The 27,073-nt window shown below is 42.7% G+C and overlaps 1 protein-coding gene across 1 annotated transcript in view; it reads left to right on the top strand.

Annotated features, from left to right (window-relative positions):
• Nucleotides 1-27,073, top strand: part of LOC144792834 (CD5 antigen-like) — a 380,767-nt gene that overhangs the window by 107,396 nt on the left and 246,298 nt on the right. The window contains exon 3 of the mRNA XM_078668030.1: nucleotides 1,039-1,359. Within this exon, the coding sequence (XP_078524156.1) occupies nucleotides 1,039-1,359 (321 nt within the window). The remainder of the gene's footprint in view (nucleotides 1-1,038; nucleotides 1,360-27,073) is intronic.

The following is a 27,073-nucleotide window of genomic DNA, read 5'->3' as shown; positions in this document are numbered from 1 at the left end:
CCCCTCAGTGCTTGCTTCTGTAAATATCACAAAACTCAAAATACAGATATGAATATGAATTGTGTTAAATATTCTGATCTCTTCATCACACACACATGCACACACATACATGACATTCACATTTTACCACTTAGTATTGTGAATAGTAAAAATGTATTTTCCAGACCCTTCTCAATCACTCTCTGCCTCTCGTGGCCTCTCCCCTTCTCTCTCTTCTTCTGCCCACTCTATTGTTCATGTTTACTCTTGTTCACCCTCCATCTTTTTCTTTCACTCTTTCTCTCTCTTCTTTGCTCCACTTGTCTCTTGCTCTCCCTCACTCTCTCTCTATCTCAATATCTCTTCTCTCCATCTCCCTCACTTTTTCTATTTCATCCTCTCTCTTCCCTCATGCTCTCTCTGCTTCTCTTTCTATTCTCTCCCTGCTTCACATTACTGTTTTTTCTCTCTTGATCTGTCACTAATTCTCTTTCTTTTCCTCCCACTTTCTTTCTCTCTCTCCCTTCACATTTTTGTATCTTTCAATCCCTATTTCCTTCTCTTGTTCTCTATCTTGTCTCTTTCTGTCTCTCGGTCTTTTTCTCGTCCTCCATTTCTCTTGTTCTCACTCCCTCTCCTGTGTTCTTGATTCCTTTTATTCCTCCCTCTCTTGGTCCCTGTTCCCCTCTATCTCTATCGTATTCCATATCAATCTCTCTATCTTACCTGTTCTCTCACCGTCTCTATCTTTTTCTCACCCCAGCTTCTCTTATCCTCTCTCTTTCTCTCTTTCTTTGTTCTCTCCCCACTTTCTATCATTCCTTTACTTTCTTTTTTGGTCTCACCCTCTTTTTTCTCCTGCTTATTCTTGTTCTCTCTTTCTTCCTCTCTCTACCTCTTGCTCTATCTTTATCTTTCCCTGTCCCTTCCATTTTCTCTCTCTCTCACCCTTCTCCCTGCCTCCCTGTGATTGGGTGAGATTGATGTGAGTTGCACTTAATATATACATTTATGGTTTGAAATATAGTAAATGTTTAATTTCTCTCTGTTTCTTTGCAGTTGATACACATGTCGTCCGCCTCTCTAATGCTGCGGATCCTTGCTCCGGGGTTGTGCTGGTTACGATAGGTGGCTTTGAAGGAACAATTTGTGACTTGTATTGGGATATGAACGATGCCGCTGTGGTCTGCAGACAGCTGGGGTGTGGAGCGCCAATCTCAGCGCCTGGAGGGTCCGTCTTTGGAACCCTCCGAAACACGATTCCTAAAATATCCAATGTGGGCTGCAGAGGAGATGAGTCCAGCGTGTTAAAGTGTTCCTACAGCTCCAAACCACAAGTATCTTGTGATAAAAAAAGGGATGCGTCTGTACAGTGCACAGGTAAGAATCGCGTCAGATCCCACAAAGTAATTCTGACAAATCAGGCATTTAGTCAAAATGTGGGTGAAAAACTACTGGAGCAAATTGTCCACTGTTGGTTTGTGACATTTGTGTTTCTTGGGTTTGTTCTACACAAACTCTTCATTCTCTCCCACTAACCTAATTCTAACCAGGAGGAAAGTTATTCAGTTGGCAATAAAAATCTGGCTCTGCCGGTAATTGTCCATCCATTTTGTGCCCTCTTGAAACATGTTTGTTTTCCTTCTGAAAACTGGTCTGTAATATCTTTGCCAATAGTGGGCATACACTATAGATTCAAAAAGTGAAGTTTATATTCAAATATTTGCATTTATGACCCCAGACTCAGATTCTGCAGAAAGTGCCCATCTCTATGGCATTGATGAAGGAGTTATATCAACCCTAAGGGATCTAGGTCAGAATGTTGAAATAATTCCACTTCCTTTTCCTCTTCCTCCCTTCGTGTCTAGTCATATCTATATGATATATAGCCCTTTAATAATGCTTGATCAGCTTTTCAAAATGCTACCTCTCTTCAAGTAATTATTCTGGAATTATTCTGGAATTTAACTTCGATATTTCATCTAACACTGAAATCTGGTTTATCAACTCTACAGCAGACCTTTGCAAAGGTCTTACACTGGAGGACTACCCAATAGGAAATATTCTCAAGGAGTCATCGCCGAGTTAACGGCACTTTACCGCAGCCAAAGTTGAGATAAATTTATCACCCCATTCACAAGCTGATGCTAACAGCCCATAGCACAAGTGTACCCGAAATAGCAGCCGCAAAAAACATCGCCACAGACGACCCCGGCAACTATTGCTAATGAGATGCAGAGTAATCATTCCCATGCCAAAAGCCGCAACAACACTACTCTGCAACATTCTCAACGACCAGCCAGATCGGCGATATGACCACAAAACATGTGATAAGGCACGTTAGCAGCATGAAACTAACACCTACTCTGACCTGGTGCAAAGTCAGACTACAGCCTGCACCACAAAAGGGAGACCCTCCTTTTCTGTCCTCAGATCTTCATAATTATTATAGCGCGGGGATGCCCTCGGGTCACCAGGCGCTTTTTACAAATCGCTAAAATAAATAAAAATAAAATAAACATGCGGACCGAACACCCAAAAGGGCAACAACACCCACCCTCACCACCCACCACCCCCCTTGGACCAACACTGAGGCAGGGCAGACAAACACAGCGACCCCATAAAATGCACCAACCTCACAGACCCAACACCAGAGAATGTCATTGCCCAGTACAGGCTTAAAGGGACAACCCACCTCCGCATCCTGACCACCATTGCCCATCGGCTGACGGTACCAAAACAGCAGACAACCAACATCCCACGTCAGACAAAGCTGCTGGCCGATGCACCTGTTGGCCTCTGGTTCCCTCCAACCACTAATTGCCCGAGGCGGAGTCACACAGCCAGGCGAATCCAAGTCCCTCAAGACGGCCATGGATGACACCATAAGCATGGTACCCCAGTACCAATACTTCCCCCACACTGCGCCGGAACAGCCAGATACCAAGCAAGGCGTGTACACCACAGCTGGATTCTCACACTGTTCAGGGGGCAATTGACGGCACGCATGTCCCACTTGTGCCCCCATGGCAACACTGTACACAATAAGTGCAACAGAAAGCACACGTATCCCACCAATGTGCAAACAGTAGTGACCCACCGGGGAATCTCCCCCAACGTCGCCGCCAACCACCCAGGCAGTGTGCATGATGCATACACCTCCAACAGTCCATCATCAACTTGCACTACCAGGATAACACCCGCGGAAATGCACTGCTTGTTGGCCAAATACCAAATCACCAAACACCTCAACTCCACAATCATGCAACTCACAACACAGGAAATGCACATGTTATAAGCTCACATACAACATGCACACCCACAACAGCACAACTCACTGTGGGAATGTGGCCCAGCCATGTACATTCGCAATCAACGGCATGGCACCTCAGCCACACAATAGCAGAATGTCGGAAGAGTTGGGGACCAGGCATGTGCGAAGCTACAGCCATCGCGGCCTCAGCGAGCAAGGAGCGCAGTACTCCTTTCTTGTTTACGTACTCTACCGGCTGACAAAGCGGACTAGTAGGTCACACATTTGGAACTGAGTCTTGAGTGATGACACCATGGCAGAGGACGATGTTTATGGCTGACTTAAAATCACTATAGTCCCTTCAATGTGGTGCCACCAAGCCTGTGCATAGAATCAAAACTGCACGTGCATGTGGGCCCACGCGGACTACTGCCCACGTCCTACGCTGTGCTTGAGTAGGTTACCGAATTGGAACTGGAAATTGATTATTCAAAGGCAGAGTACATATCATTGCATAAGGAGAGGAGTAAAAGGATGATGCATTGCAGTCAGGAGGGAAAAAGGATCATTGTTATGGAGGTGATCGAACACTACCAGCAACTGCCGTTGTGTCACTAACTCTCTGCATTGCGAGCCTACGACGCGTGGCTGTGGGCCACTGCTGACCACTGCCTCTGGCCTACACTACATCAATGCCATATGTCTGTGGCCCTGCACTGTCCGCAGCCTCCAGCCAAAAATGCGGTCCTCCAGGGCTCACAGACAGAATATCGACCATCAAAAATATCGTTGAGAAAATATCGACAGTCAAAATATCGAGTTTCTATCTACAAAAAGGTAAGTACAAAAATATCGAGTTAAAAATATCGTTTACAAAAATATAGTTGTAAAAAATATCGTATTTACTAAAAACAGTGTTAAATTAAATTAATATTAATAATTAATTACTAAAATATACTTAAAATTACTTAAATTAACTTATAATAATTAAATAATTAATGAAAGTTAAATAAATTTTTTATTTCATATTTATTAAACAAATATATATAGTAATAAAATATAATAAAATAATACCCAAAAACTGAAAACTGACCCTGAACCCTAAAAATACCCCTTTACCCAAAAACTGAAAACTGACCCTGAACCCTAAAAATACCCCTTTACCCAAAAACTGAAAACTGACCCTGAACCCTAAAAATACCCCTTTACCCAAAAACTGAAAACTGACCCTGAACCCTAAAAATACCCCTTTGCCCAAAAACTGAAAACTGACCCTGAACCCTAAAAATTCCCCTTTGCCCAAAAACTGAAAACTGACCCTGAACCCTAAAAATACCCCTTTACCCAAAAACCCAAAACTGACCCTGAACCCTAAAAATACCCCTTTACCCAAAAACCCAAAACTGACCCTGAACCCTAAAAATAAAAACGATATTACTTCACTTACCTTAAAAACGATATTACTTCACTTACCTTAAAAACGATATTTTGGCTGTCTATATTCTGTCCTGTCGATATTTTCTCCAAACGATATTTTGGAGTCGATATTATGTCCAAACGATATTTTGGAGTCGATATTATGTCTGTGCACCACATCAAATCAAGTCCAGACTAGCCCAGACGTGGCATCACTGCAAGAGGCACACGCCACCATCGCCAGGACCACCATCTGCCAGAGTTAAAACGGTGGTACTGGCAGACTGACGGAGTTGCTCACACCTGTCGTGGATGCCATCATCTGCCTGATCCCCTGCTCAGAGCCCCAGGTGCCACTGACTCAGTGCACCACAACCCATGGACCGTTGCTGATTGAGTTTTGTGCTGTGGAGAGGTTGAGCGGCAATGTCACCTCAGGCAGTGTGGGAGATATGGGAATTTAATGATGAAGAAGATGCAAGTCTAACATTCCCCACTGCATCAGCACTAGGGATCTCGCAAATGGACATAATCCTTGTTATTTTCATCACATGTGCGCGCTCAGCTCTAGTGCCCAAACCTCAGTGAATTGCAACTCACGGACCCTTCTGTTTGCATGTTGGGTGCCCTCTGTCCAAACTGAATGTGAAAAATAGAGTAGATTTTCGTGAAAAAGAATGTATTCATAATATTAATAATCTAACAAGGAGAACAATAGATATAACTTGTTGAAGTTTTAAGTGAAAATAGCTCCAAAAATCACTAAGTCTATGGCCAAAGTAGACCAGAAGCTGTGCACACTTTTGGGCAAAGCAAGATGGATACCGAGGGCGTTTACAACAAAATGGACATCCCGGTTAAGAGTTGTATATTTGGATTTAGGGCCTATGTTAGAGTTTGACAGATGGATATCCCATCTGCTTAATTACAAGTACTATTGGATATAATGCAGGTTAAATTAGGCACGTGGTATATCGGTCAAATTTGTGATGAAGTAACTTATCTACTAAGATCTAAATGAGGCTCTCAGTTTCCAAAATGGAATTAGAATCTTGCAGTAGGCTGTGTCTGGAAAGATACAACTTAATAGCTTAGATTTTTCCTTCCGGATAAGGCAGTATGCTGTGTCCGGTGAGCGCCATAGGACTCAAAAACCTTTTTGTTGAGGGCCCACTGACAGGATTTGCTGCTGCCGAAAAGCTTAAAGTGGGAGGAATCTGTTTCTTTAGGCCAGCAAGTTTGCACTTTTGCTGGATCGACTCTGATGGTTGGTGACAGTCCTCCAGCAGCTTGGAGTCAGAATTTTTTCTAAACATACAAATTTTTCTTCAACTCTTTACTAAAGGGTACCATGTTTCACTGGAGGTCTTTTAGGGCATTTAAGTAAAGGTGATAAACTAGATGCAGTGCTGACCAAGTTGAGAATGCCACTTGCTGACCCAGTTGAGAATGGCTAACTGGACAGTCAGGAAAATGTGGTCCTTCAGCTTGTTGTGTTCTTATAGGATACCTGCTGTTAGAAACAGGATTAGCGGTAGTCCTCCAAAGATGCTTCCGAATACGAAGTGTAGGCAGTTTTGTATAACTCCAAGTACCATCTGAAAGGTGCTTAGCAGTCCATAACCTCTGGTCCTAAATAGGTGGACAATGCCAGTTGTATCAGACATGTTAAAGATACAATTTACCAATTCTACGAAATGGAAAGGGCAGTTTGTGTGGATAAGTGCCTGTATCTCAGCTGAAGACCATGCGATCTCGAGATCAAAAGTCTCTCGAGCGGAGGTTATGGGCATAGAGTTTTGTAAAACCATTGCTTTCATTCTGCCTAGAGTATCAAACTTAATTAAAGAAACATTCAGTGAAGGCCATAATGGCGCCTCCCTGAATGTATGTGGAAACAATACTTGCACACAACAATGTAACCCTGGAGGTTATCAGATATGTGATGTCCGGGAGCATTCCGCAGCAGCCTTGACTGTTCAGCATCAAGTAACTCCCATTTGAAAGTAGCTCAAATGCTGGAGTAATCACGGCAGCTGGGTCACCCCTTAGATGACAGGACAAGTTCGCCATGGAACCATTACAAGCCCAGTGCAGTAGAATGTCTTGTCATATGAGCGATCTACTTAAAGCGCACTCACAATTTGTACCACTGAGAAACACTTCTCAATCCCCACTCCGGCATCAATATCTGTATGGTAATTCTCAAGATTCCTTAATGTATTCCTTACCCATTTTTTCATATTTGCAAGCCTGCTTTTGTTCAAGACAATACTAAAGCTGAAAAGTAGTGACCGGTAGAGTTATGTGGCCTTGGATTTGCCATTCTTTGTGGAGTGATTCTGCCACTGTGCTCTGTAATGTATCCAGTTTTTCGATATACAGCATTGTATATTTAGCTCCCCTTTGTACCATTTCTATCTGTTTATCTGTTAGATTATATTCAGAAAACAGAGACGTACTGATAATGAATTGCCAAGGCACATAGCCTGCACGCAAAGATTGCAGCATCCAGCTTAATAACATAAAAGAACTTAACTGAGATTTCCTGTGTTGTAATATGGCCCAATCTTGTTATAGTGTGTCGCAGAAGATACAATGTTGCCTAAGGAATATATCCTGGAGGTCAGTGTTGTTAAACCATTGTCTACCACTGCTAGAGATTTCTCTAAATTAATACAGTCTATTTCCTGTATTCTCTCTGCGGCCTCTAGTTGGGATGTTTTCCATATTTTCTAAATTTCATTGTAGGCAGCATAAATGTCAGCATATATGAAACGTTTTTACCGTGGTTTCCTGGGACCAAGTAAAAAGTACCTAAGATCCATGTCCTGTGTGAGTAAGGATGAGAGATGTTTCACCTCTGTGAGTATTGAGGTTTCTAGCCAATTAAGGCACAATTTCCCAACACTGTATGACATCACTACCCCTGGATGTTGTCTCTGTACATAACGTGGATCTGGCCTATGGATACTAAACCCTTCGGTTCTACCAATGAATCATCCCTGCAGCGTTGGACAATGTTCACACTGATGGTATGTGAACACATTTCTGGGATTAGCAGATTTATGCAACAAATTATGAAAAAAAGGCTGATAGCAATATATTGATTCATGATCTGCTGATCTCTCCAATGTTTCGCTATTAGAAAATGTAGCAGATTTTTCTTACTCAGACAACATGTTATTTACAGTTTCAGAATCCCAATCATCGGGAAATGTACTTGAGGTAATGATATAATTCAACGATATTTTGAATAAATGTGGATTTTTACAAATTTCTGTCGGGCCAAATATATCAAAATCAACCTTATCCCAAACTATACCATCCGGTACAGGAACTGCTGTGATGTTCACTGATGACAAGTATCTTTGTTCTAGATGAGATGATTGATGGCGTTTTAAAATTATATTCACCTTTGAGGCTGCAGAGCTTTGCCAAATGTATTGTCCATTAATAGGCATGTTGAAAACTATTACTAAGCCTAACCAGAAAGAAAGAAAAGTACCCAAGTAATTATCCATAGTTCTACCCACAATGATACCAGGTATGTTCCTTTAAGAAACTTCAGAAAGTCTTTAGCTTGCTGCTGGCGTGGTTTTTGGGCTGGAATCGTTTCAGGTTCACTTGGATCCAAAGAAAACATATCAAAATTTATGAAGCAGCCAGAAGCAGTTCGATAAATTGTCGGAATTGCATCAGGATTTGTTGAAATCTTTCTTTGCTCTTGTCGAGGCATGTTGACGTAGACGTCTGTATTTGGTCAAATAGCAACCTGTGCATTATTTTGAGTTTCATTTTGAAGTCGAACTTCAGGTTCAAGAGGAACGAGTTCTATAGCATTGTTGGGTAGACCATCATTCCGTATAGGTGACTCATCGAACGTGATAAGTCTTTCAGTTTGAACTTCTTGGATTGTAGCTAGAGGAGGGTGTCTGCTACTTTGGGGACCATGTGCCTACTGCTTAGTATCGGCCACATAGTGTGGTTTGATTAGGTCAATTGAGACAAATCTTTTCTCTTTTTCTCCGGCAAGAGGCGGTAGAAGTACAATTCTTATTCCTTCAATGGCTAGGATTGGCATGTTATTGAGAGCCCACTGGACTCCACAAAGATGTTTTACCAAACTTTCACCTGTGCTTATAACTCTAGCTGTTAAAGATAGCTCTAAGTCTCGTTTTTTTCTCCCCGCTACTGATTTTCCCTCAGCATGGTACAGAGATGAGTACCGCAATGCTACACCCAAACTTCCCATTGTCTCCTTGTAAGCCAGAAAGCTAAATGCAGGGACTGGTCAGAATGTAATGTGCTAATTGCGTATGTCCGTATATAGACTCGCAAATCTTTTATAACAGTTTGGGCGTCAGCCGATCGCTGGGGCCACATCAATAGGAACCTCGAGCAGGAATTCACTGTGACCCCGATATTTATTTTAGCCCCATCTCTTATTAAGGGCGGCAGTGGTCCAGGTAAACACATGCTAGTGGTTTGTCAACTATTAACAACAGTGTCTGTGCAAGACGTGTTATGGTAGAACCTTTCATCTGCTGACAGATGTCGCATTTCAAGACGTAGTCTTTAGTCTACTTTGTTAAACCAGGCCACCAATAGTGTTGTTTCAACAATGAAACTGTTGCTGTAACTCCTGCATGTGCAGAACTAATCCCTTCGTGTGCTGCTAGTATTAAACCTAACCTATGATCTATATTTGTAATTACTCTATCCCGCACTCCAGGAATCTGAGGAAATTGAATGTTATTAGCATCTAACTTGTAGGAGTTCTTGAGTGAAAATCTTTTTGCTACTGCATCGCTGTTTTTGCTTGAAGGAATAACAGCCACCATAATCTCACCATCTATTCTCCTTTTAGAACGCTACCGAAGCCGTACGTACAGCCCCTTTCACGACTTCATCAGCCAATGAATTCCCTTCAATGTGAACGCCATCACTCTGATGACTCAGCGTATGTATCATGCGAGTCATTGGTAATTCGGATTTCAACTCCCCAAACTGATTTCATGGCATTTTTATACTTAATTGTGCCACCTTTTGCGTCTATGAACCCATTGAACCCAGTAATGCAAGTATTCATTATATGACTGTACACAGTAAAAGGAATTGCACAAAATAATTGTAGGGAATTCTCGATCCATATTTACAAGCACCAGTATCACTGCTTTGAACTGTGCCAACTGTGCCATGCAGTCTCCTAGAGATTGTCTTTTAGTGCAACTCGGATGGAAACTTCCATCCCGCATGGGACCCTTAACGATTTACATCTTGCCCTTCTAGATGCTGATATTGGTGTTCATAGTGAGTAGAGGACGGCTTTCCAAAACCTGGTATTTATTCTCAAACAACTTATTTCGGTACCTATTAGGAAAGTGCATATACTCATTGTTGGAGTAAGTATATACTTGTGAATATATAGGCATGTTTTCACAACCTGTTTGGGCACATACATGTTGGTGATGGTTGTGCACTATTTGGGTGTTGTTTTGTGTGTTACATGATGGCCCTGAGTAGGTAGGGGCCATCTGGTTGTTGGTGTGTATTTGTTTAGTAAGCTTGTGTATTTCAGATGTATAACGTCAAAGCAACTGAATAGTGCTTTCCCATGTGTTTTGATTTTTGCCTTAAATTATCTGATGTGGGTTCCTTGGCTTTAATACTAATATTTTGATCTTTGAGGTGTGTGATTTTATCCTTCCCGGGTAGAGTGACTTCTTGCCCCCCTTGTTTTGGAGCTGTATATCTGACAGGTCCTGATGAAGGTGGCATTCTATCAGTGTGCAGCCACCGAAACACGTCGACCACGGCCACTATAACATCCTGCCATTGTGCAGTTTCTGTCTTTGGTCATCCCAGTTACTTTGTCATTCTGTAATTGTGTTCCCCAGATATATTATGAATGTGAATGTGTGTCTGGATATGTGTGAGTCGAGTCTGATTGAGTTGTTGTGATGCTTTCGGTTGTCTCTTCCTGTGTTCTTTATTTATGTTGATTTGTGATTTAATTATGTTGAAATTTGATATTTTGTAACAATATTTATGGATCTGTATAAGTTGTGAAAAAGTATTTTACAAATTGAAATGAAAATAAAAATTGTTTATCTTTTAGGTATGTTGGTAATATTTCCTTAGTGGGTTCACACATTAGCGGAGTTTTTCTCTTGATTTCTATTGATCCCTCTTCTCCCTGACCGTGTTCTCTTCTCTTAGAGGGGGTCCGCTATCCTTTTTGCATTTAAATTTGGTTCGCACTTGTATTCTACATCTGTTGTAGTGAGAGAATTAGCCCATTTTATCCATCTCAGATGTAATGCTTTAGCGTTAGGAACACTTGCTTTTGTCGCGGCCTCCAAGGCTAGAACCGGAGTCACTACTATTATTTGTTTCCCCTGAGCCAGGGCTCTTTCTCTCACTACAGCAGGCTGTACTGCTGTTATAATCTTTTCAGTGGATGTGAAATGCATCTTGGCATTTGTGTACAAATGTGACTTGTATGCAATTGGTACTGTTTCACCTTCATTATATGTTAGATAGGTGTACCCTGAAATACGCATTTTTCCAGATCCCCAGGTTGCGAACGCTTATGCGTGTCTGTAAGTGTTTTGAAGCTATCATATCAGCTTGTAAGGCACGAAGTGTTTCTGTGTGTTCCTGTGTCCAGTTTCTTGCTGAGAAATCAGGTTTTATTAAGTCGTAGAAAGGTTTTAATCTTTCTGCATAATCCAAAATGTATGTTCAACCAAAATGTAGGATTCCCAGTATTAATTGTAGATTTTTTAATGATTATGAGGTTGGAGCAGCGCGCATTTTTCAAAACAATTGGCTGCCAGGCTTTTTCCTTTACTTGAAAGCTCATATCCTAAAAACAGGACACTGAGGTGGGCTATTTTTAATTTTTTAAAGTTTAATTTGAAGCCCTCAAATGCAGATCTCAACTATGGTAGTCACTCTGTTCACGTGTTCATCTAGGTCATCATCTGTCAGATAAATATCATCCACATAGGACAATGCCTCTTCATCCAATTTTTGCAGTAACTTGGCTACTCTGGCTGAAAACAACCCTATGTTGTTCCTATACCCTTGGGGGAGTCGCTGAATTGCCCCTGGAACCCTAGCACTGAGAATGCTGATAAATACCTGCTTTCTGTCACTATATTTTGGCAGAAAAATTTATTTGAGATATCAAGTGTTGTTTTGTATTTTTTCCGTACTATGTTATTCATTAATGTGGAGCTGTGTGCATTTTGGACCGTGAATGTCTTAGTGCAAGTGTTTAAATGTCTGTAATCTAAAACTAGATGATATGTATTGTCAGGTTTCATGACAGAAAACAAAGGATTGTTCAATTGACAGGTGCAAGTTTCAATCACCCCTTGGCATTCTTGATGATCTAAGATCTCCCTGACCTGTTTTTTAGCTTCTTGCTTTATTAAATACGGCCTCTGTGCAGTTGGAGTATTTTTAAAGGAATTATGTGATGAGTTGAATCTTCATCCCATCCAACATGGTTTTGGTATAAGGCCGGAGCTTGGGCTACCGCTCTCTCCTGCGCGGATGTGTGTTGTAAGTGCCTGGGGATATGGCCTGCAAATGCTGGTAAAATTACTGTTTCTCCCGAAGGGGAATCCATGACAAATGCTGGTGGCCAATCTTGTTCAGCTAATGAAAGGTCATAGCCAAACGTAAGGTTCTCCCAAAAGAGACCCCTCACTTTTCTACACTTGTCCCCCTCCATCTGGAGCGTTATTTCATACAATTTAAGTGGGACACTTACTCTAGTATCAGGTGTTTCCACCGTGATATAATCATTCAAGTCTGCTGTCACCAGAAATGTCATCAGGTTCTGGCGAGCTATTGTTACTTCTGCGGCACTGTCTAGCATCCGCAGAGCCCATTCCCCGTCAGTAGTCGAGTCCTCAGAATTCTGGGCATGTCTGATCTTTAGACCTGCAACTTTCTTCTTTTTGAACTGTGGCTTTTGCTTTGGCTTTTCTTCTTTCTTAGAAGTGTAATCTTGAGCATGTTGCTTGTCTATGGACTCGCTCTGCTTGTATTTCTGACCATCCTTCCCTCTCTGAGTTTTACGATGAACCCTGAAAGGAACAGGAGGAATGTGTAGCAGTATACTGATACCTGTCAGGTTTCCTAATATTATCCCTATTCCTTAGCTCATACATCTATTCGGAGGGCTCCTGTGGAGGAGATCTACCTCGGGATTGAGCTTTGTTTCCTTTAAAAGTGTGTTGTTTTTTATTATCCCACTTTTTTCTAGAAGAAGCAGGTGTCTCCTTTGAGTTGTCCTTTTCAGGACTGCCCTATAGTTGTGGTTTTAAAGCTTTCCGACTCAAACTGTCTCTGCCTAATTCTGCATACGCAGTTCCAATTATTTTTGGTGGTTTATGCTCTTGTTCTAACAGACTGAACTCCCTTAGGCGTTGGTGGATAGCCACCGATGCTGCTTCCCTTTTAATATTAGCTAAAATGATGGCTGATATCGGGAATAGTTGCATAGTAACTTCAACCCAAAGTTCAGAGCAGGCTCTGCTCCGTACTCATTTTGTATTTGTCTCAATACATCTGGTATCACCACTAATGAAGGAATACCATGAGTCCTGATATATATGGCAGCAAAGACTGTACCCCAACTGGTACAATCTTCTACTTGGGGTGTTATCCCCATGGGCAAGCAGATTGTTAGCATTCTGTGTCTTTCATACAGGGTAATATTCTATAACTGTGTTTTTTCTGAGCTACCCAGAATGGCATTAGTTCGCGTTTTGTGGGCATTTTGCCTATCACTGCATGTAATGTTTGCAGTGTGATATTAGTTGCTGTACCCTGAGATTGAGTTCCATTTGTTGAAACTGTCGCTGGTTGCAACTGTCACTGGTTGGACTGTGAAAGTCCTCATGACGAATTGTGTCATGTTGCTATAGATTTTAATTAAATCTTTGTTTTGTATGAGTAAGTCTCCCGGTTGCATTGTGTCAATGTTAGGATGTGTTGTGTAGGCTGCTAATATCCGCCATGTTGCCCCTTCTCCTCCGAGTGTGCCTAATCTTACTCTTCCTCTTATGTGGGGTTGGGCACCTTTAAACCAGTATAAGTGTTCCTGGTACGTTAGTGGAATCTCTATGTCCTCAAAGGGACCATATTCCACTGGAGCATCTCCTTCTGTGTAAGAGTAAAATATCTGTGTTCTCGCATCTGCTGTTGGGAATGTAACCCATGAATAAAATACCTCTGTTTTGTGTGACTTGTGTGCCTCAATCACGAAAACTACTAAGCCACCCCTGGCTGACAAACCATTTTCTAACCATTTCAGGGTGACTGTATGTCTGAATTTTTTCAGCAATTGGATTTCCGCCTGTATCTTCTTCCCCTGAGAGGTGCAGATTTACTCTCATGTCACCTCATGTCTCAGTCATTTTGAAAAGAAGAATTTTTCCAAGGGAATTAAGATAAGATGCTTATGCAAAATTTAGGAACACTGTGTCCTTCAAGCTTGATTAACCAACAGCTAATAAATAGGATTTTTTGCCTACTCAGCTGTGGCGGAGTTTGTTCCCACCGACTCCAGACATCTCTGGTGTTTGTGAGTAGCGGTCTCTGAGAATTAGCACGACTGAACTACTCAGATTCTACTGTTAAATAAGTAGCCAACCAAAATTGGTGTCGCCATGTCAGGTAGTTCCTATATATCCTATACAGGATCTGCGTGTTCGGATAACATAAACTGTGGGTTTGGTGGCAGACTGGGGCCGATTACCCCCACCAGATACGTTAACCTGTTTTGCATAAGCTAGCTCACAGTGCCACTAGATTCTCCTCTTATCAGGTAGAGAATAGTTTCTGGCAACCTCAGAACATGACATCCCTGATCCCCCAGGATTGTGGAACCAATATACTACTATTCCCTCAGTCACTCATTCTCACTTAGTTTGTATCAGAAATACACAGAATAAACAGTGTGACATTTCAATAAGAATTTATTGAACAGTTGTTATTCTCATGTAAAATAAATGTGCTGTAGCAACCATCAGACAGTAGCAGAGATATATGGTTAGCAGTACTACCAAAGTAAAGGGATTGTACAGTTCTACCATTTTGCAGTAATCATGAACATATACAAGTACATAAAACACATGATAAGACAGTGCGCTTCCTATGATGTCTCCATAACTAAATGTACCTAAATGTACCTAGCATCGGTGTAGGTGTTATGCCATGAATCCCTCTAAGGTCTAGTCAACCCCATTACCTGAGAATGGAGAGAATATGGGACCCCGTCCTGGTCTCGAGTTGTACACCCCACGAGGGATGTTAGACCACTGTGAGCTAGAGTGTCTGCATGAAGGAACCTCAGCATTTCTGGTCAGTGTGTCATCCAGGAAGTCATGGTCTCCTCTGTCTGTCTAAGCAAGACGATGTATATATACACACACAGGTGTCCCCAGGTGTCCTACGTTGCTGTATTACTGTGTCCGCCTAAAGGATGACGTTGGGCCTGAACTTAAACATAGATATTATACAGGAGATGTTTGTCCTGCTGTGCTTCCAAGAAGCCTCATGCTAAATGTATGAGTATAGAACCATGGAAAAACCTGCGTTCTGAATGCAGTGTCGTAACAAGGTAAAAGGTCGGTCCCTATGAACCGTTATGTATATAATGTAGGGAAGGATATAGGCGAAAGGTTGTAGTGAAACCTGCACCTATATAGGGTACGTATATGGAATATAACACTTGAACCTGGAGAAGGCGCTTCTACCTGCCTGCCAAGACCACTGGATCCTGTGAAGAGGAGAAAAGCACCTGGGGGAGCAAGACCGAACAGAAACCTTTGAAAGTGAATATCGGTGAGGAATGTTTGAGACATACAATCTGATTGAGACCATTGCTCGTGTGTGGTCCACATGCCAAAGTTGGCAGCCCACCATAAAGTGCAGTCCATTGTCGGTGTGGGCACCAAAGTCAACGACTGCTGTACTTCAGAAAGGGGGCTGCTGTGAAGCGTGGGGCACTGCCAGTGTCTGTGTCAACGTCAGTGAACGCCGGAAGAGGGGCACGTGAAGTATGGGCTATCGCATATGTGTGCTTCAATGTGTCTAGAAGGAGACCATTTGGGTCATTGTTTATATTGAAGCCAGAAATCCGAAAATGACCCACAGTGTTTTGAACATGAACAGCAATTCCTTTAAAGTGAGAGGTTAAAAAACATTTCAGGCAGATTTTTTACAAGGATACATTTTTAGCACAAAAATATACATCCGAATGCAAGTGGCATAGTTGAGTCAAATCAAATGGAGTTTTTAGCTGAATGACTGGTTCAGGTAAGTTCTTAAGTGTGTGATGCATTTTGTTCAATTATTCATTGTTTTGCATATTTTGTATGTAATTTTGCGTAGTTATGATACATGAAATTACATGAGTTCCCAACTGTCCAGTAAACTGCAGGCCACCCTCCATGTGTGTGTCCAAGTCTGTGGCCACTTGTGTGCCAACAGAGGCACGTGCTATGAATGGAAGGTTGTCAGATTAGGGCAGTCTGAAGTCAGCCCCTCACATGTGAACGCACCGGATGTATGACGTTACAACGCATACTTTTACAACGCCTACCTTTACATCGCAAGTTTTACAACGCATACCATTACAAGGCATAATGCTTTTGGGCGCTGGATAGTGAATAGTTTAATTTACTATTCCAACTCCAGTCCCCGTGGATAGTAGGGAAGGTGTTGGATAGTACATTACACCTATTCCCTATCCTAGAGCGCCCCCCAGTGTAATGGTTTGCGTTGTAAAAGTTGCGTTGTAATGGTAGCTCGTTGTAAAAGTTTCGTTGTAAAGGCTGTATTCCGAACGCACCACCATGAAGTCAGTGCTGTTGTTCTGAACCGTCGTGAACTTCAGAAATGTGCAATGAGAATTGACCCCAAATTGGGTTGTTTGAAGGGGGAGAAGGGTGATGCATCATCTAAGCATGACTGGGAGAGATTGCGGATCCACAACATTGGGAAACTTGAGTCAGCATAGGTGCAACCCAGTCCTCCTGTGATTGATGGTTACCACACAGGTGATTAAGACTGTTTTAGGCCGTCCCTCCTGCTGCAAACTTGGACGAATGTAGCACATGAGTGCTGCTAACATTGACTTTAAGGCAAATGTTGTTGTGTGGGGACTATTGTGGACCGCATCTCGGAGTCATCTCTATTGTTCAACGGGGAATAACCAACCCCACTAAAACGGAAATAGGGACTCTTTCCTCCTACTACGTTTTGGGCCAGCTTGGATTAAGTAGGCCTTTTCTCAGTCCTAACGTTACGTTTACTTGTGAAATGGCCCATCTCACAGAGGTCTTTTACAAGTTAATATTGTTCCCGAGCCCACTCTAATTGACCTTCCTGCAACGGGAAGAAAAAACACCACACAACACAAAGGCTATGTCATTTGAGGTGTCATGTATGATGTCATCAGTGATGTCACTGACCATGTTATAAGTGATGTCATGTGTAAGGTCATAAGCAGTGCATTGTGGGGTCATAGGTTATAGTTAGCACAGCTAAAAATAACTGCTGAATTTCTCTGGGTTTGTATGAGAGAAATCTGAATGTAACTATAATGTCCCTGTAGCCTTAGTTTTTTCAGTGAACTATAAATCCCTGTAACCTTTGTTTTTTTAGTGCATTTATAAGTTTTTTTTATTTGATATTATCGATTAGAATTATTTATTGGACTACTGTTTAATGCATGTGTGTGTGTGTGTGTGTGTGTGTGAATCCCTCTCATTTGTTTAACTTTATTAATAATTTAAAGGTTTAAAAAAAAACATTTGTAGTTGCAACGTCTCCAAGATTTCTGCAGAGATGCTCCAAATACTGCACTTTTTAAAACAGGGTAAAACACATATTTACACATTGTATATAGTATGTGTAACAATAGGTGTTTACTAGTAGAATATTGAAACTTATATTTTTGCCCCTATTTGATTTAAAAAACAACTTTGCAGTGTTTTTTTCAATTTTTGCGGCAAAGCCAAGCGTTGCAATGTTTTCGGTAATTGTAATGACAGTGTCTTTTAAAAACAAGTGCAAAACGTATACACACATTCTACAGTATGTTCAACAATTGGGGATTACTAATATAATGTTTAAACTTGTGTTTTTGTACTTATTGAATTTAAAAATCATCTTTGCAGTGTATTTTCCATTTTCAATGCGGGAGTGGACGTTGCAATGAAGTCGGTAATCGTGACAAAAAAGTATAAACTACATACATAAACAAATTCTACAGTGTGTTCAACAATAGTGGTTTACTAGTATAACATTTAAACTAGTATTTTTCTACTTATTTTATAGAAAATTAATTTTGCATTCTAGTTTCCAATTTTATGGTAAAGCCATTCATCACTGTGATATTGGTAATTGTGACAACGGCATCTTTTTTAAAAAGTGTAAACACATATATACAGATACTCTATAGTAAATTACATTTACAAGGCTATAAATGTTTCTTTGTCCCAGCTAGGAAATCTAGCTCAGGCAGGGCCATGGGCGGGTTATCAGTATATGTGGATCTGAACCTCCCTGGCATATGGTCAACTGTAAATTGTAATCCTCACAATATCCAAGAGGTGCAGCTCAAAGGTAAAGCTTTGAATTTGACTATATTGAAAGTGTACAACCAAGTGACGGGTGGGGGAGGCAATAAATTGATATGGGAACTGGAGTATAGACTGCACCAAGATTCCACTTGTAAAACTAAATCCCACATTCAAAACAGCCTAGTCATGGGTGATTTTAACTGTCACCTCTGCCCAGACCTTTTCCCAATAGATGCGACATGGTCGCGATGCCCACTGGATAACGGAGCTCATTTTGAGCACACTACAGAAGGTGATGCTTTAACTAAATTTTTATTAAATCAGGATCTGGTCCATACAATGGATATGGTGCATATACCAAAGGACGAGACCCTGCCGCCGACTTTTAAGGGCAGAGGATGCTCAACGTACATTGATTACATTTTTTCCTCAAAGGCTTTTACTAATAGAATCTCCAGGGTGGGCATTGAATGGAACCCGTTTAGTGATCACAATCCTTTGGTGTTAGACATATTGCACCTGCCCGTCCCAATTCGGGAAAAGCCTGTAGCGACATCCGAGAGGGTTACTGACCAGGGCAGACGCCTAAGGTGGGCGAAAATTGACGGGGAAAAGTTCTATGAGGCATTGATGGAGAAGGGGAAAAAAGCTTTTGAGGCATGTTTAGATGAGACAATTGTAGGGAGGGAGCTACTCACAGCTTTTGCAAATATAGCACATCTGGTAGATGGGATGTTAAAGACCAGTGCCAAGGTAAAAGAGTCAGGCAGCCAGCCGTGATGGTTTGACCGAGACTGTTCTAAAGCCCTGAGGGAGCTTAAAGAAAGTCTTAAAATTAAGCCCAGGGACGTCATCAAGGTTGCGTCCTGTAGGAAAAAATACAATAGCGAGCTGTGCAGAAGGAAGAAGGCATTACAAGCAGAAGGATGGGCGGACCTTAGAGAAGCGGGGGAAAAGAGGGATATGACTGAATTTTGGAAAATTATAAATAGACCCACTTTCCAGGACGATCTGGCCCCAAAATTAGGAACAAATATCATGCCTGATAGGTGGATTTTTCACTATGGGGGTCTATATAACCACGAAATAGACATACAGCACAAAATAGGGAATGCTGACCATGGTCAGCTTGTAGTTTTCTCTTTAAAAGAAATCAAGGCTGGGATAGTGGGGCTGTCTAAGAATAAAGCACCTGGCCCGGATGGAATCCCGCCTGATTTGTTCCTTAGCTCGGTGGAATTATGGGCCCCCATAATGACGAGAGTCATTAACACCGCAATTCACTTCGGTTTACCGCCCTCCTGGTCAACTGCTATTATTGTCCCCATCTTTAAAAAGGGTAACAGGGATGACCCACAATGTTACCGCCCAATCTCCCTCATCGATGTATCCGCTAAAATCCTGGGAAGGGGGATTTTAAATCGGTTGTCTGAGTGGATAGAAGCAAATAACATAATCTCAGACGTACAGTACGGTTTTAGGACGGGCCGCTCCACGAGCGATCAATGCTTGAACCTCTACATGATAGCTGCTAAATACATTGTGACCAGTGATGAATCCCTGTACATGGGGTTCATGGATCTGGCAGCTGCTTTTGATCATGTTAACAGAGGCAAGCTTTGGAATATGATGTCCTGTATGGGGATAGAGGTAGGCCTTATTAACATTTTGAGGGAATTGCACAGTAATACCTCAGCGCAAGTTAGGTATAACATTGGGGGTGGCTGCACTGATTCTTTCCAATGCAGAAGCGGGGTACGCCAAGGCTGCATTCTGCCGCCTTTTTTATTTTCCCTTTATATTAACAACCTAGAAGAGCACCTCTCACAGTTGGGATCTGATTGTCCACGGGTAGGGTTGCGTCATCTTCCCGTGCTACTTTACGCAGATGACGCGGTCCTCCTCGGACGCACACCTAAGAGTTTACAGATTTTAATTGATGGTTTTGTTTCCTTTATGGGTTCATTAGATCTTTCTGTCAACTTGGGTAAATCCTATGTTTTATGTGCCGGGAAAAAACCCTCTAGGAGATGTACATTCATGATAGGGAGTCACAAGATGGAGACAGTCAAATCATTCTCATATCTGGGCTTACTATTTGATGAGTCACTGAAATGTAATGCCCTGATAGAGGATCGCTGCCGCAAGATGAACATGGCTAATGGGGCAATTGCTGGTTATGGTCGAAGGTTGGGGAGGTGGTCCCCCGAACAGGTAATGATCCTGTATAACTCAATGTGTTGCTCTAAAGTCACCTACGGGGCAGAGGTGTGGGGCTTTGTAAATATTTGCCACCTGCAGCGGGAGGAGAATAAACATCTGCGCTCCGTCCTGAAAGCCCCACACAATCTACCAGCCGCAATAGCACACAGGTAGTTAGGGATCCCCTACCTTGAAGATTTAATACAAGTTAGGCCAATTTTAGCCTGGATTAAAACCTGGATAAATCCGGAGGCGAGCCTAAGCAGGGAAATACTGAAGGACTGCTTGGACAGAGAAAAATGGTTGAGAATCCCGTGGCTCAGCTACGTAAAATCTGTATTGGCAAATCTGGGCCTAGGGAAGCTCTTCACTGATCCGTCAGCGATCACCACCCAGCATAAGACAATTGTCAAAACAGCGTTCTTTGCACATAAAGTCGCTCAGAGGACAGAACAAGAAAGGGCTAAGACCACCGTGTGCGCATATAACCTCGTAAAGATTACAGAGGGAATGGAACCGTACCTGTATTTGTTATACAACGCACAGGAAAGGTTTTTAATGACCCCTTTTAGGCTCAATTTTTTACCATATTTATTGGGATCACCATTAGGGTATTCATCCACCATTGAGCAGAAGGGAACCTGCGGCTGCAAAAATAGGTCTCCGCAGGATTCCCTTCATTTTGTATTGTTATGTTCATTTTATTCTGAACCCAGACGTAGATTCTTGGTAGATATTTTGAAAAAATCTAACATAAAATGTGCTAAAGAAGCTCTGATTTTTTAAAACAGGCGTCGGACCCCCTGACATTGTGCGGCATCATCAATTTTATTAAAGTAGCGGTTCGTTTAAGAGCAACCAGAGGGGGGGGGATATGAGATTTCTGTGATTGTTTTTAATGGATTATAATGTTTCATTTAACTCACATATGTATTGAATGTATATCTGAACTTTTATGGTGATTTTTAATCATCGAATAAAGATTATAAATTGAAAATTGATACTCTATAGTATGTTTGACAGTAGGTGCTCATTGACATGAACGCCAAACTTATGTTTGTGTATTTACTTTTGAACAACTTCACAAACTGCTACTTGGTAGGGTTTTTCCTCATGCCCTGCTCTCCAACAATAAGTTGGCTTAGGCCTGGTGAACTTTCCAGTGTACGTGATGCCGATCACGCTCATGAAGATGAAGTGATCTGGAAAGAAAGTGATGTTATTGGATAAGAAACTTTTCAAGTATTTTCTTTCCTGAAAGTTCCATTCATTGTGGGATTATTCTGAGCAGGTATGTCTGCAGTGCAGTACTCTGATTAGACCTTGGGTGTCTTGAATTTTTGGGAGAAATAATGGCAATAGAAGGTGCACAGGATGATCAGGTGCAACATCAGGCAGAGCAGGATGTGGTATCTTGGTGATGTCGCATCTGGAATCTGGAACACGGGATGTCCCAGATTCCAGTGGTGACAGTTTAGACCCAGGCTTTTTACATATGAGCAACTTGATAATCTCTCTCAAATAAAACAATATATTCATCAATATATTCTGGAAGACCTCACCCAGAGGGTCTCAAGGCGCTTGAGGGAGGGGGGGGTGCTTTACCAAGTTTTTAGTTGCTTTCTGAAGGAGAGGTGGTTCTGTGAAAGGCGGAGGTGGGTGGGGAGAGAATTCCAGGTTTTGGCCGCTAAGTAGGAGAAGGATCTTCCCCCCCATGGTTGATTTATGGATGCGCGGAATTGCGGCGAGGGCTTGGTTGGACGATCGTAGTTGGCAGGAGGGGGTGTAGAAGGACAGTCGCGTGTTGAGGCATTCGGGTCCTAGGTCGCAGAGGGCTTTGTGTGCGTGGGTGAGGAGACGGAACGTTATTCTCTTGTTGACGGGGAGCCAATGGAGATCTTTCAGGTGGCCGGAAATGTGAGCTTGCAGAGGAATGTCCAATATGAGTCTGGCTGAGGCGTTTTGGATGCGTTGGAGCTTTTTCTGTAGTTTGGCTGTGGTTCCGGCGTAGAGGGTGTTTCCGTAGTCCAATCGGCTGGTGACCAGTGCGTGGGTGACCGTCTTTCTTGTTTCGGTGGGGATCCAACGGAAGATTTTTTGGAGCATGCGAAGTATGTTGAAGCATGATGATGAGACGGCGTTGGCTTGTCTGGTCATTGAGAGGGAGGAGTCCAGGATGAAGCCCAGGTTACGTGCGTGATCCGTAGTTAAGGGTGCGATTCCCAGGGCCGGTGGCCACCATCAGTCGTCCCAGGCAGAGGGGGATGACCCTAGGATGAGGACTTCCGTTTTGTCCGAATTTAGTTTTAAACGGCTGTTCTTCATCCACTTGGCTACTTCTTTCATTCCTTCGTGTAAGTTGGTTTTGGCGGTGTTTGGGTCATTGGTGAGGGAGAGGATCAGCTGGGTATCGTCTGCGTATGAGATGATGTTGAGGTTGTGTTGGCGCGCGATGGATGTGAGGGGACTCATGTATACGTTGAAGAGGGTGGGACTGAGTGATGATCCTTGTGGTACGCCGCAGATGACTTCAGTGGCCTCTGATCTAAAAGGGGGTAGGGGGACTCTTTGGGTTCTTCCAGCGAGGAACGAGATGATCCAGTCCAATGCTTTTCCTTGTATTCCGACGTTGCTGAGGCGTTGTATGAGGGTGCTATGACAGACTGTGTCGAAGGCTGCGGAGAGGTCAAGTAGGATGAGGGCGGCTGTTTCTCCGTTGTCCAGTAGAGTTCGAATGTCGTCTGTTGCTGCGATGATGGCGGTTTCGGTGCTGTGTTTGGCTCGGAAGCCGGACTGTGAGGGGTCGAGGGATTTGTTGGATTCAAGGAAGGCGGCGAGCTGACTATTGACGGCTTTCTCAATGACTTTGGCAGGGAATGGGAGGAGCGAGATGGGGCGGTAGTTCTTAAGTTCAGTGGGGTCTGCTGTGGGTTTCTTCAGAAGGGCGCTGAGTTCGGCATGTTTCCATCTTTCCAGGAAGGTAGCAGAGTTGAAGGAGCAGTTGATGACATCGCGGAGGTGGGGTGCGATGATGGAGTCTGCTTTGTTGAAAATGTGGTGGGGCATGGGTCGGTGGATGGAGTTCATCAAGCGGATGGTGTCTTCGGTGGTGATTGGGTTCCAGGCGCAAAGGTTGTTAGAGAGCGATTTTGGTTCGGGGGTGGGTGGAGTGGACTGGTCTTTGGACTGGTTTTCAAAGCTGTTATGTATGTCGGCGATTTTGTTGTGGAAGAATGAGGATAGAGAGTCGCAGAGGTCTTGGGAGGGAGTGATGTCGTTGTTGCCGGCGGTGGGGTTGGTAAATTCTTTGACGATGTTGAATAGTTCCTTGCTGTTTTGGGCGTTGTTATCAAGTCGATCCTTGAAAGCTGATTTCTTGGTGGATCGGATCAGTTGGTGGTGTTTTGGTTGGTGGTGTTTGCGGATGGCGTTCTTGAAGGTGGCCAGGTTGTCCGTGGTTGGGTTTTTTCTCCAGGCTTTCTCGAGAGTACGACAGAACTTCTTGGATTTCTTAAGGTCATCGTTGAACCAGGGGACTTTTTTTCTACCTTGCTTGATTTGATGGTTTTTCAAGGGTGCTAGTTCGTCGGCGCTGTGGGTGATCCATTGTGTGAGGTTGGTCGCTGCTTGGTTTGGGCCCGATGATTTGGCAGGAGGGTTTTGGTGAAGTGATGTGAAGAGCTGGTCGGTGGTGATTTTGTTCCAATTTTTTCGCGGAATAGGTTGTGGGGGGTTGTGGGGCGTGGTCTTTTTGAAGTTGAAGTGAACGCAGCTGTGGTCCGTCCAATGGAGAGCTGTGGTGTGATCGAAGGAGATGTGCTTGCTGGAGGTGAAGATAGGGGAAAGCGTGTGTCCGGCTAAGTGGGTGGGGGTGTCAACAAGTTGTTTGAGTCCGAGAATTGGCCAGGTTGTCCAGAAGGGTGGTGGTGCTGCTGTCGTTTTTCTTTTCCAGGTGGAAGTTGAGGTCTCCCAGTAGAATGTAGTTCTCGGAGGTGAGGGCATGTGGGCTGATGAAGTCAGTGATGTCTTCGCTGAATTGTGTGTGCGGTCCCGGTGGTCTGTAGGGTGAACAGCGTTTACAACGAAACTTTTACAACGCACTACCATTACATCGCAACTTTTACAACGCAAACTATTACAACGCATAGCGCTTGGGGGCGCTCTAGGATAGGGAATAGGTTAATTTACTATCCAATAACCTTCCCTAGTGTCCACGGGGACTGGAGTTGGAATAGTAAATTAAACTATTCACTGCCAGCGCCCAAAAGCATTATGCGTTGTAATGGTATGCGTTGTAAAAAATGCGATGTAAAGGTAGGTGTTGTAAAAGTATGCGTTGTAACGTCATACATCCGGTCTGTAGATGAGGGTGCCTCTGAGTGTGGTCTTGGGGTCGGTGTGGATCTGGAAGTGAAGGTGTTCGGCGGTAGTGAGGTTATCGTCAGAACTGGTTGTGATGCGGATGGTGTTCTTATGGACGATGGCGATGCCTCCTCCTTTTTGGTTGGTGACGATTGGAGAAAGTGGAGCGTCAAAGCCTGGAGTCCTGCACAGTGCAGATCGTGGAATCCATTCTTCTGAAGCATCATTTAGACCTAAAGGGTAATTCGGAGTGCAGCTACTGTTTCCTGAACACTCCTCGTTAAAACCCCGTATTCAGGCATAAAACGGTGAGAGACTTTGGCAATTTTGCTGCTTTTTCCCATTATCGGCGTTTTCTGTATTCAATGCGCATGCGCGAAGATGCATGACGTCATCACGCTATTACACGGCGGCCATTTTGTATTGGGAAGTAAGAATTCCTCTATATTAAAACGTGGCAGCCATTTTGAATTGGGACAAACGTCACGCAAAGTCGAGGCCATTTTGGATTTTAAAAAACCGTGAATCAGCGCGACGATGAGCATTTATCAAGGAAAATTGTTAAAACCTTGGCAAATTGTTCCTTTTTACACAAATATCAGTTTTTATTGGGCAAACTTTACAAAAACATATCAAATTGTTTCTTTTTCATGCAACTAAAAGAATTTTGTCTAAAAAAAAAGGAAAAAGTCATTGAGCATTGATTTTAAACTATCCTTATAAACCATAGACATTTTGTTGCCAAGTTCATTTCATTTACTCAATATTATTTGCTAGTTTTACTCAGCGTTCAAACTTATGATCAAATTTTTTCCTGCAAACATTTGTGTATATTTTCAAACGCAAATATGGAGAGTCTAACTGCGCCTGCAGCTTTTCTATCTTCTCCTGGGGAACCAATATTAGAATGGAAACGTTGGAAGGAAGGATTCTTTGCTTATCTGGAAGCTATTGGTGGTGATGACTATACAGACAAATGAAAACTTGCTATTTTAAAACATTGTCTGGGTGCAGAAGGAAGAGACATTTTGAAGCATCTTCCACCAAGTATTCCATTTCAATTTATAATCTTTATTCGGTTCTTAAAAAGACACCATAAAAGCACATCTACAATATACACACAAAATATTATAAAATACAATTTCCGTTAAAAAGGATAAATTTAGCTAAAACCATAATTTGATGGGCTAATGGGGAAGGAAATTCATTTTTCATAGGGTCAGGCGATGTTACAATCATAATTCTCTGGTGTTCCGTAACCGTAGTGCTAGCTGGATGAAGTTTATAGTGCAAAGTAAAGTGTAGGCGTCTTCAGCTTCCTGGAGAAACTTCAGGGCCAGTTTCGCTTATCTAAACTTTGATTCTTTCAGAATCCCCACCAGGAACTTGCGTCTTGGCACTGTGTAGAATGGGCACAATAAAACAAAATGAAGGGTATCCTGCGGAGACCTGTTGTCGCAGCCGCAGGTACCCTTCTCTTCCACTGTGTGAGTGAACCCAGCAGGGACCGCGAATAAATGGTGAAGCATATTGAATCTGAAACGAGTCATGAAATAGCGGTCCTGGGTATTGTACATGACCCTCAAATATGGCTCCATTCCTTGCTTTGCTGAAAGTTTACAGTACGATGAGACAGTGGGTTTATAACTTTCATTCTAGGCCCTAGTTGTCCGTAACCATTCTGGAAAAAGTTTTTTTACCATAGTTTTACTCTCAACTGTTAGGGATTCTGGGAAAGTGAAGAAGTCTACACAGTCAATCTCTGCGAATGAGTTCTTAATATACTTCAGCCAGGGTATATTGTGTCCTTTGTCACGTTTGAGGCAATCCAAAATGATTTGTCTTGTTAGGGTCGCCTCTGGATTGGTCCATATTTTGACCCATGCCAGGAGAGGTTTAAGTTTAATCCGATCTTCTATAAAAGATTCTCCTGCTTCCTCATGGATGATGTAGTCAGGGACACTCTGAGGCACTTTCAGAATTCTTCTCAGGAATTTATTTTCTTCAGTCTGTATTTGCTGTGCTTTGTTGTCTATAAAGCCCCAAACTTCTGCGCCATAAGTTACCTTCGCACAGCAAATTGACCTATATAGGGTTAATATTTGTTCTGGAGACCACCTTCCCAATCTTTGTCCATACCCCATGATGGCTCCTACTGACGCCGCCAATTTTGTTGCGTGTTTCTCTGCCAGGGGTTTAAAGTTAAGGTGGTTATCGAACAGTACCCCCAGGTATGAAAAAGTCTTAA

This window comes from Lissotriton helveticus, chromosome 11 (assembly GCF_964261635.1).
Source record: "Lissotriton helveticus chromosome 11, aLisHel1.1, whole genome shotgun sequence".
Lineage (NCBI taxonomy): Eukaryota > Metazoa > Chordata > Amphibia > Caudata > Salamandridae > Lissotriton > Lissotriton helveticus.
Note: the sequence above shows the minus strand (reverse complement) of the source record. Positions and strands in the feature narration are given on the sequence as shown.